We start from the raw sequence: 10,209 nt of genomic DNA on the forward strand, positions 1-10,209 counted from the left end.
TGGCTCGAGTTTCTCGCCCCCCATATTCTCCCAGAGGCGCGGTCACGGACGCTTGGCGAGCACTCGGCTTCTCCATACATGCGCTCAACTCGCGGGCGCTCACGGTTGGCCACTCCTCCACTTGCCGTCCTAAGTTGTCTTCCTCATCCGACAAGCCCAGCTCATCGTCGCTCGTTTTGCCCTTGCTCTCATTACTGCGGTTCTGAACGAGCCGCCACGGCTCGAGCTGCGAGATGATGCCTACAACGAACAGTGGAAAGGTAACGGCAATTTCAAAGCGAAAACAGCGGCTCAGAGGGTAAGTAACAGTGTCTTCGGCCCAAACACTCGGCAAGGTCCCGAAAGGGAACGGTAAGCCCGCCGAGCGCTGCTCTAGTGCAGGCGACAGCGACTACAAAAGCTCCTTGGGCAGCAAGGCTAACCGGAGGAGTCATGAGATACAATATCAAAACGGCCGTCCCAAGAGCCGTAAGAAAGACAGAGCGGAAGAAGGTGTGCACCCGGTTCGTCCTCATGCCGACGAGTGTGTGGGCAACGCCGGTGCCGAGAAGGGTGGTATCAGGATGTGATTCGCGGCTTAGTGGAAGCTTGTCTTCGAGAACTGTAGCTTCACATTTTCAGCGGTGGTTCATGAGATCTCTGTTAAGACTCACGAACCATTAAACAAAACGGCACCAGCATCATCTGATGGGGTTGGTAGCGTGCCGGTGCGTGTAGGGTGAGGAAACGAATAGGCTCCTGGCTTGGGAGACTGTTGTCCAGGCCGCCGAGTTGGCAAACGTTTAGACGCCCAAAACAAAACCGTAACTTGGCCGCAGAAGTCCGAGTGGCAGTTCGTGGATGCGGTTGTTGAATCTATCCAGTCGTGTCTATATGCGCCCAACCGCGCTATATGAGGCCAGCGCGTCGGCCAAGCCGCAATTTGTTCGACTGGATGGCAGCATCGCGGAAGAGATGAGCAAAGGCGACAACGTCCATGACTCGACGTCGAGTTTTGAGTTGCATTGAAGGCGCCAGGGCTGAAAACGAGGTGCAGGGGACAGGGTCCGGGGCTTGACGGCGTTCGAATCGGGGGCCGTGACAGGGGTAAATATGCTTTTCCTTGTTGTTATACGGGAACATGTCGACTTCATCGGCCAAGCTGCTTGGATCCCAGTGGATTGAAGATAGCCTGTACACGACAATCCTCTCCTACTCCTCGGTCTCATTTCCCAGAGTATTCCCACTCGTCATCTATCGTGTTGTAGAGTATCGAAGACTGGCCCAACCAAGCACGGGCCTGCGGTTTGCGGCCGAAGCCGTAATTCTCCGACTGAGACAGAACTAACCCGGGCCGAAAGGAAGGATTCCGGGGACAGGATGTGACCAACCGTGGCGGGCTGAAGAGTGCTGGGCGAGCGTCGGTCGACCGCTAGTTAGTGAATGGCAGAGTTAGTTGGTCAAGCGGTCTGACATCCCAATTATCACATCCTTTGTTGGAGATTGGTATAATCTCTCCCAAAACATTCCTCCGTTGGCGAGCCAGTCGGTCTCAGAATCTAGGCAGTTGAGAAGAGATTAAAACTTGCAATGCCGAAGTCGATTCAATCGATTTCCACGCGGGTACCTGAACCTCGTCCGCATCGCCAAGCCACGGGATGTAACAAGATAGGTTAATCTGTCGATCTTCGCGCACATGCACGACCTAACGGGTTTTCGTGACCTGGTAGGAGAAGAGCCCTCGGGTTTGACAAGAAGCAAAGTGAGAAGAAAATCTGGAAAATTTGCGATTGTAAGCACATTAGCATTGGCCGAGGAACTTAGAGAGGAAGGGACAAACGACTTCCACTTCAGGATTGAGCTCCAGCCCCACACTCACCAGCCCCACTTCAGCAGCATCTTTTCCGTACGCTTTCCCGACCTGGACGAACACTTGGACCCAACCCTTCAGGTAAGTACATCAACTCCAGAAATCGAAGGATTGGGGCACTGGTCCATTCTCAAAATTGGACTACCTTGCCCTTATGTCTCTTCTGTCCAAGTCTGGTCTAGAATTGGGATACAGATATCCACCCCCAAAACACATGGGTGCTTGACATGAGCCTGACCATAGTTATTGTCAGTCATTCCCGAATTCACCACGCAGCCGGGCCGGGGAGTGACTGCGGATCTTTGCCAACAACAACACTAATTTTGCTTTCCCCGGGATGCTTCAGAAAAAACGAGGTCAAAGCCAGGCCAAAACGAGGCCAGTCCCATGCTGAAGCCCTCGCCTGAAAAACTACCCCATTTCCTCCGGTTCCGGGTTGAATCTCCGTGCCGCCCCGTACGAACCCGCCAGAAGAAAGAGAAGGACAAAAAAACAACAACACATTCCATGCCACTCCGGGCGTGAGATAAGCGCACATTCACCCAAACCCAACCGTTGCCTCGCCGATTCTAGGGCCCCGCAACACCATAATCTGCTTGTAAAGTGTTCACCGCCAGATATCCAGATGGGTCGTTATGCCAACGGTCTCCATCACCGACCCCCCACGCCGATTCCATACCACCCCGTGCTGAAGATCGTCTGCACTTGCCGAGACGAGACGAGACATTTTGTCTCACATGATCTTCCGAGCCTGCGGCGCCTTCAGCAGTCGGTAAGCCAGTCATCAAATCAATCAGATCAGTTGGTAGTTAGCCATGTTAGTTACTTGTAGTTAGACGGTCAGTCAGTCAGGCAGTCAGTTACTCTGTCCATCAGCAACTTAGCTTAGTCAACTTGTCAATTCAACAAGAAGACGAAACAGCAAAAGAAGTCTCAGAACTACCCACCCGACACAGATCATCGCGTCCAGTCTCGGAAGGGAACATATACCCGCCAGCATCCACCTTTCAACCAATTCCCCAATGCCGATTATCCGGACTGCCATGAAAACTAGAAGTCCATACTCTGTTCTCCTCATCGGCGGTCGAGCAAGCAGTTGATGCAACCGGGATCGGCACCTGAAAGCCGTCAAGATCGTCACACCGATATGTAAAGGGCCCGGCTGAAAAAGCCATGATATTCCACAAAAAAAGTCAACAAACACCATTCAAATGATCCGACGCCTAGCCCGCGATCCCCGCCCGTCTCATATCGTCACACGTCAAAAATAGTACACGCAGAAACCAGCTCGCCTTCCTCACCCCGACTTGAACCTATTCGGCCTCGGTGGAAACACAGCCGGAAATGTCGGGGCAGCCCGCCCCTGCTTGATGGACCGCGCCCGTGCTTGGCTATTCTCTTGCGGTTGCCCATTCGTAACTACTTTCCTCCCCCGTTCGTGATTCCGCTCCTCGGCCTCAGTCCTCGAGCGCCGTCCCTGATGGGCAATCCAGCTCAGCGGCTTAACAATAGGGGATAGAAGCAGCGAAACCAAAGACAACGCCGCCGCCACGGGGACCGAAAGCACCATCCAAAAGCCGCCGGCCATCGTCTCCAGGAGCCCCCACACGCCAGTATTGTTCCTAGCGGCGACGGCGGACAGCGCGATGACATCGTCGAGGCGTTGGCGCAGATCCGCCAGCCGGTGATCCGTGTCGCTGGTGAGGGTGCTGGTTTTTCTCTCATAGCGCCTCACTGCACGGACGACGCCGTCGATCTCCGGGCCGACGGCAGCACGCACGTCCCGCGCCACGTCCTCACGCAGTCGCTTAGCCGTCTGCTGCTGCTTCTGGCCGTCAATACAGTCGCAGCCTTCGCACCGGGGCCTCTCAGACTGCTCGAGCGCCCGCGCCTCGAGGTCCTGGATCCGCGCCAGGAGGTCGCGGTAGTTGGAGGCAGTGACCGACACCACCCGGTACGGGTTGGCGTTGACGATCCGTTGTAGGTGGAGTGTCCTCGCCAAGATCATTTTGATCAAATGCGAAACCGGTGGCATCTCGGCGGCCATCAGGAAGATTGCGAGGTTGAAGCTGGAGACCAGGTTTTCGGAAGGGGGGCTAAGGAGGTACCGGACCGAGTAGAGGAGGTATGTGGCAATGGCAGGGGCCAAGAAACATGTGGCCAGCGCCATTATTTCGAGGCTCTGTAACCTATCCAGAGCTTCGTCCGCCTGGCGTGTTCGGTCATACTTGTCCACCTTTGACCGATGTATGCCGTTTACTGACTCGGAGTCGCTGTCGGATTTGATCGCCGATTCGTCGTCTTGTGCTTTAAGTGATTCCTCAAGGGCCGGCTCATTGTCCTCCCGAACCTGCTGGGCCAAGCTGTACCATTTCCTACGGACAATGAATGCGTGCCCTTGAATTTCCCACCACATGCATGTGAGGGCTAAGGATCACTTACCATGGCGCCGTTACAGACCAGTGGAGGAAGATGGTAGCAAGAAATAGTAGGATGAGGTCGCTGAAGAAGGCTGTTCCGTTCTCAAAGAACAGTCCTGCGATGGGAGGGACCGAAGCAAACATGATAGGTAACAACGACTTCCATGTTGTCGGCTCGCGGTTAACCTCCGGCCCGGGATCAGCGATCTCTTCATGGAAATCTTGGACTGCTTCATTGATGCTATATTGCGAGAAAGTGGAGCTGCGGCGGTGGATATAGTTCTCAGGCGGTGGTATTCTTGGGCCGGGAGGTCCGGGTGGTCCGGCCGTAGAGGACCGACGCATGGCCCCGGGGTTGGCACGGTCGCCGAACTTACGGTTACGGAGGACTCCGGGAGAGTCCGGAGCTGAGGACGCCGACGAGCTAACAGCCGGGCTACCAGCCTCCGGTCTGGCGGAGGCCATAGCAAGCTGAACGAGCGGAGGGTGGCTCCTTCTTCAATTGCATGTATTGTCACGCTGTTTGAGCGGGTGGAAGCGATGAACGATGCTGAGTGGTCCGGATGGCAGTGACGTAATCGGCGAGTTACCAGAACGGAGGAAGAACTGCTGTCTCACCTCATCCGTCGCGTCGTGTTTGAAGTCGAACGGCGTCACAGATATTATCGATCATTATGGGGGCATGATTGAGTGCCGAGAAGTCTGACGGCCTGAACGTTGTTTGTCTTGGAAGAGGAAAGCGTACTCGTGCGCCACCTGCCCGAGACGAATCTCTGTCTCGCCTTGCGACTTCCCAAACCGGATTTGTGGCGGGGTGTCCCAACCCCGAAGCCGACATCAGCAAACCTGGGCAAGGTTCCTCATATCACGATATACGCCGGAGATTCCTCGTATAAACTCATGGATATGGATAGACATAGTACGCCCGCCCGTACTACAGTAGTAAACACCGGGTGGATAAAACGCTTGTTATCGTCAGAGGTGATGATTGCGCTGTTAGTCAACCCTAACCCTATTTCATCTCCGTGCTCACCATGCTCAAAACTTCTCCTGTGATCAATACATAGTGGCGAAAAGTTGTGAACTTGGCCTGGAGGACGAGGTTGCAATTGCGGCCATGCAAACGGCCTTCGAAGCTCACAAGCTGCATCGTTGCGTCTGATGGTTTGGTTTCGTAAAAGGAATGCCAACTCTTGCGCTTGCTTCTTCGGATCAGTCAGTTGGTCTTGCTGCCATAAACATGCACTAAGCCTCTTTTAGATAGGCTGAACTTCTCTGGCTTGCGCGACCTGTTGCCCTCGAAAACCATTCAAGATCGCACCCGCGGATTGGCAAAATCCAGACACCCAATTGAACCCACCCATTTTTTGCGGCACACTCGCGCGGCGCCTTTCTGGCCTTCCTCTTTCTAGCCTGTATCTTCATTGACGCGGTGGAACGTGACCCATCTCCGTCACTTAGTACTAGGCGTGCAAACGCTAGTCTCGGGGCAATTTCAAGGTTTGCTTTTGATCAGGTGGAGAAAGCCATTGGAATTTGTGGCTCTCGTGTGTCCTGGAGGTTTTAGCAGAACAGCGGCCGACTGGGTCCCTCGTTCTGGAGACCGGCCGGGGAATAACTTGCTCGGAGAAGGGGGGAAACCGGCATCCTAGCTCTTCGGAGGCCGTCTCGGCGGCCGCCACTGCCAGATCTTCCCCACGGCTTCACCCACGGCACCCGCTGCCCACCCCCGGTCCCAGGAAGCGCTTGCCCTCGATGCAGCGACCGAGGTTCAATTGCCAACAGCAGCAATTTCAACCCTGCCGCCACCGTCGCAACAGCCCCCCAATTCCCCACCCGCTGCGACGTCGCCAATAACCCACCACCACCAGCCATCGCGAGAACACCATCTTCTACGAAGGGGCCTCGGCGGCGCCCCGGACACGTTTCTGCAATCGCCCTTCCGCACCCGCCGTGCCGGTGTCCCGCTCAGGCAGCTTCACCCGGCGCGCCTCTGGAATCCGACCAACTCGACCCCGAGAAACTTGGAACCCCCGACCACCCGGCCACGGCGTCTGTCCACACCGCCACCTCCGCCGGTCCCGCTCGCGCGCCCTACACTTGACGTCACCGAGTACGCGCCCGAAGCCCCCGGCACCTCCGCCGGCGATTACCCGCTCTTGACAGTCCCGGAACAGCGCGAGGTCCGGTCTGCGCTTTCCAACAGGGCCAGTCTCCATCTTGATCGCGTCGCCGGGGCCGAACAGCGCGCCAGCCTGCCGCCCTCGTTACGCCATTCGTACGACGGGAAGCGCGCGAGCCACACGCCATCGCCGGTCGAGGAACCAGAGGCAGGCCCCTCAACCAACCGACACGCCGCGCACCTGGTGGTCCCTGAGGTCCGGAAGTACAGGGGAAGAGGCCTGAGCTTTACGAAGCTGCAAGCACCGATCGGGCTCAGCTTCAGACCGGGGTCAAAGCAGAAGGAGGATAAGGGCAAAGGGAAGGAAGTCATGGCGCCGCCCGAGGATGCCGGGGATGGCTTCACGCCGGACCTGGAACGCGGACCGGACGTTATGAACCATCGTCACTCGACGGCTTCTGGGATATCTGGCATCGGGTCGGCGATTTCTTCGAGCGATTCGTCTATCATGGGAGACCCAGATCAACCGCCAGACAATGGAGAAGAATGGGGACCGCAGCATCCGTGTTATCCGCACTTGAATCCGCATGTCCCGACGGACTCTCCCGAGTATGCCAACACGCGCATCATCAGGGTCCGCCGGGATTGGCTGCTCGAGGGTGACCTTGCGCCCACGTTCTCTAATCTGTATCCGGACATTTTGGATCCCGCGGGCGTCTCAGAGCAAGAGTTCCGCCGCATCATCGACAAGCTCAACGGTGAACTGGTCCCCATATTCAGCCCGTACGCTTGGAGGAATATCCTGGACAACGTCCTGGGCCTGGCGACCGGGTGGCTCTGGGATGACCTTGGTTTCACAGCTGCCAAGGCACGTCTTCGGAAGCTCGAGGAGTGGATCGAGCAGTGGAACTCCGACATGGAGAAGGGGATGGACTCGGAGGAGGGCATGATTCCACCCAAGATTGTGCCGCTGCGGCGGACGGGGTACATGACTGTATGTCTAATCAACCACTGAGATTTTGTTGATGGGCGCTAACCTCCGCAGCTCGACATCCAAATACCCGATCCCGAACTTGCGCCTGCGTCTCCAACGACGGCCACTCCGTCGCGGGACGGGCCGGACTCTCTTCCAGTTGAATCTCCTGCTGCCGTTACAGCTTGATATCCACGCCAAGCCTGTTTTCCATTTTCTCATGTTTCCTTCACGTATACCCCTTGGTCGGTCTCCCAATGACTGATTGAGTTCATGCGCATACCCATACCCGTACTTAATGTTCTATTCACCATCTGGGACGGTTATCTTTAGATGTCATTGTCCCCAGAGCAAGAACGTGGCGTTGTGGTTAGTTATTGTATGTGCCACTTGCTAGTTTCCTGGAAAGACGTATGTATAACCTAGGAAGAAGTGTGGCCTGTATACCGGTTATCTGATTCATTATCTCATCTCCAAGGCTGGTAGCAAAGCTGTTCTGTGAACACTTGAAGAGTCCGTCAAGCCGTCATGTCCACATCATTCATTACATGGCACACAATAAACCCAGCACCCGCAGAGCCTCCCGACCTTCCCACAAAAGCAAATGCCGAACCGAGACGATCCCAAAGCTCATTGACAATCCTGGCACCCCACGCCCGGCCTGCCGGCTGTTGTCTCACCCCTGCGACGGCGGGGCGCGAATGAGTCACAACAGACGAAAAAGAGATGAAAGCAGACACAACATTGCCACACACACAGCCCATTCGCTTGTTCCCCCTTCTCTTTATCAGGCACACCCCTGAAACACAAAAGCAAGCAACAAGCAGGAAGCAAAGAAAGCGATTTGGCGCAGCGGAAGCGCGCCGGGCTCATAACCCGGAGGTCACTCGATCGAAACGAGTAATCGCTAGCTTCAATTTTTTGGGTTGGTTTTCTCTGGTGTTCAAGAGTCGGTATTCGCATCTTGAAGTTTTGCTCCCAGACCCCATCCCCACAACTATTCAGGGTTAGGGCCGTGAATCAGCAGAGATCTTCAATGCTTTTTCAAAATTGTTTAATTTTTTCCGTTTCCTACCGATTGCAATGAGTAATCCCTAGGTAGCTTCACTTTTCTGAGTTTGGTTGTGGTGTTCAAAGTCAGCATACACATCTTTTTTTGAAGTTTGCTCGCAACCCCACCACTAGTCAGGGTTAGGGCCGTGAGCCAGCAGAGGCAGAGCCATCTTCAACACTTTTTATCAACTTGATAATGAATTTTTTTTCATTTTTACTATTTTCATGATCTCAAAGTCGCTCAATAGAGAGTGTATTCGTGGTGTTTCAGATCAACACTTGCAACAACATATCCCAGCCTATGTCTACCATCTCATCGCTCATCACTCCTCAGAAACGTGGAAACATACGCTTTCATTTAAGGGGGATCACGCATTATACGGCATGAATACCCCAACTGCGTGATGCGGACAGTGCCGAAATAACCATCTATGGATATCAATATACCTACACAGTAGGTCCATCCAAAATCTACAGCCACCCACCACCCACAACCCCCCAAATCCCACAATCACCCCACCAACACCTCCCTCGGCGTGCCCTTCTTCGCCCACTCCCTCAACTCATTCTTCTTGATCTTGCCCGTGCTGGTCTTGGGCAGCTCGCGCACGATCTCGACCTCGCGCGGCACCATGAACTTGCTGATGGCGCTGTGCGTGCGCGCCCACTCAATCACCTCGCTGCCGCGCAGCTCCGTCTGCGCGGCCCCCTTCACCGTGACATAGGCCTTGGGCCGCTCGCCCCAGTGCGAGTCTGGCACCGCCACCACGCCGGCTTCCAGGATGGCTGGGTGCTCGACGAGCATGGATTCGAGCGCGACCGAGGAGATGTTTTCGCCGCCTGTTGGGGGGTGGGGGTGGTTGGTTAGTAGGGGTTTATAGTTGTGTCGTGGGTTTGGGTTTGGGGGCTCACCTGAGATGATGATGTCCTTCGCGCGGTCCTGTATCTGGATGCTCCCGTCGGGGTGCAGAACCGCCAGGTCGCCCGAGTGCAGCACGCCGCCCGCGAACAGCTTGCGCGTCGCCTCGGCGTCCTTGTAGTAGCCCTTGCAGCAGATGTTCCCCGAGAACACGATCTCGCCGATTTCCTTTCCGTCCTTGGCCACGTCGATGAGCACGCCCTCTGGTTGGTCGGCCTTAATGACGCGCGCCGGGAGGGCGGTTAAGAAGCCATGCCCCTGACGCGCCATGCTGGCGTATTTCTCGTGCTTGGGGAGCTGGTCCCATTCCGGCAGCATGTACCCCCGCGTGATGGGGCCGTAGGTTTCCGTCAGGCCGTAGACGTGGACCGGGAGCAGGTTGAGGTTCGTCATTTGCTCGAAGAGGTGCGCGGTCGGTGGGCTGGCGGCTACGGTCACCCGGACCGGGCGGGGGAGGACCTCGGCGTCGGCGTGGGCGCAGAGCAAGGTGTTGACGGTGGGTGCGGCATTGAAGTGCGTGATGCCTTCTTCTTTGAGGAGTTTCCAGATCAGGGGATAGTCAATCTTGCGTAGGCAGAAGTGTGTGCCGCGGACGGCGCAGACAGACCAGGGAAATGTCCACCCGACGGCGTGGAACCTGTTGTCGGTCAGCGTATCGCGTTTCTGCATCATGATTTGGCTTGGGCTTACATCGGCAGGGTCCAGAGGTATTTACACCTCCCATCCGGGACGTTAAGCCCAGACTCGACGATATTTGCCAGCGAAGCGAGGTAGGCACCTCGATGCGTATACACCACACCTTTCGGCTTGGATGTCGTCCCGGACGTGAACGGAATGGCGATCATATCGTCCTCATCGGGAACCGTCTGCGAC

At 55.9% G+C, this 10,209-nt stretch overlaps 4 protein-coding genes and 1 non-coding gene across 5 annotated transcripts in view; 2 read left to right on the forward strand and 3 right to left on the reverse strand.

Moving 5' to 3' along the window:
• The window catches only part of CHGG_05637 (uncharacterized protein), a gene marked incomplete at both ends in the record, with an annotated part of 2,935 nt that extends 2,251 nt beyond the window's left edge, over positions 1-684 (reverse strand). Inside the window, 3 exons of the mRNA XM_001221731.1 lie at positions 79-226; positions 423-601; positions 654-684. Coding sequence (XP_001221732.1) covers positions 79-226; positions 423-601; positions 654-684 — 358 coding nt within the window. The remainder of the gene's footprint in view (positions 1-78; positions 227-422; positions 602-653) is intronic.
• Positions 685-3,146: 2,462 nt separating this feature from the next.
• Positions 3,147-4,734, reverse strand: CHGG_05638 (uncharacterized protein; the record flags this gene model as incomplete). Its single annotated transcript, XM_001221732.1, has 2 exons — positions 3,147-4,224; positions 4,292-4,734. 2 exons carry the CDS (start codon positions 4,732-4,734, stop codon positions 3,147-3,149), a joined length of 1,521 nt encoding a protein of 506 aa, XP_001221733.1.
• A 569-nt stretch (positions 4,735-5,303) lies between these two features.
• Positions 5,304-7,406, forward strand: CHGG_05639 (uncharacterized protein; the record flags this gene model as incomplete). The annotated part of the gene is made up of 2 exons (XM_001221733.1): positions 5,304-5,321; positions 5,922-7,406. The coding sequence occupies 2 exons, from the start codon at positions 5,304-5,306 to the stop codon at positions 7,404-7,406; spliced, it is 1,503 nt and encodes a 500-aa protein (XP_001221734.1).
• Positions 7,407-8,202: 796 nt separating this feature from the next.
• Positions 8,203-8,274, forward strand: CHGG_11359. Its single transcript has one exon. It is a non-coding gene; the product is annotated as a tRNA-Met (tRNA).
• A 654-nt stretch (positions 8,275-8,928) lies between these two features.
• Positions 8,929-10,008, reverse strand: CHGG_05640 (uncharacterized protein; the record flags this gene model as incomplete). Its single annotated transcript, XM_001221734.1, has 2 exons — positions 8,929-9,257; positions 9,330-10,008. 2 exons carry the CDS (start codon positions 10,006-10,008, stop codon positions 8,929-8,931), a joined length of 1,008 nt encoding a protein of 335 aa, XP_001221735.1.
• Between the last annotated feature and the right edge of the window lie 201 nt (positions 10,009-10,209).

The sequence above is a fragment of the Chaetomium globosum genome, genomic scaffold (genome assembly GCF_000143365.1).
Source record: "Chaetomium globosum CBS 148.51 scaffold_3 genomic scaffold, whole genome shotgun sequence".
Taxonomy (NCBI): Eukaryota; Fungi; Ascomycota; class Sordariomycetes; order Sordariales; family Chaetomiaceae; genus Chaetomium; species Chaetomium globosum.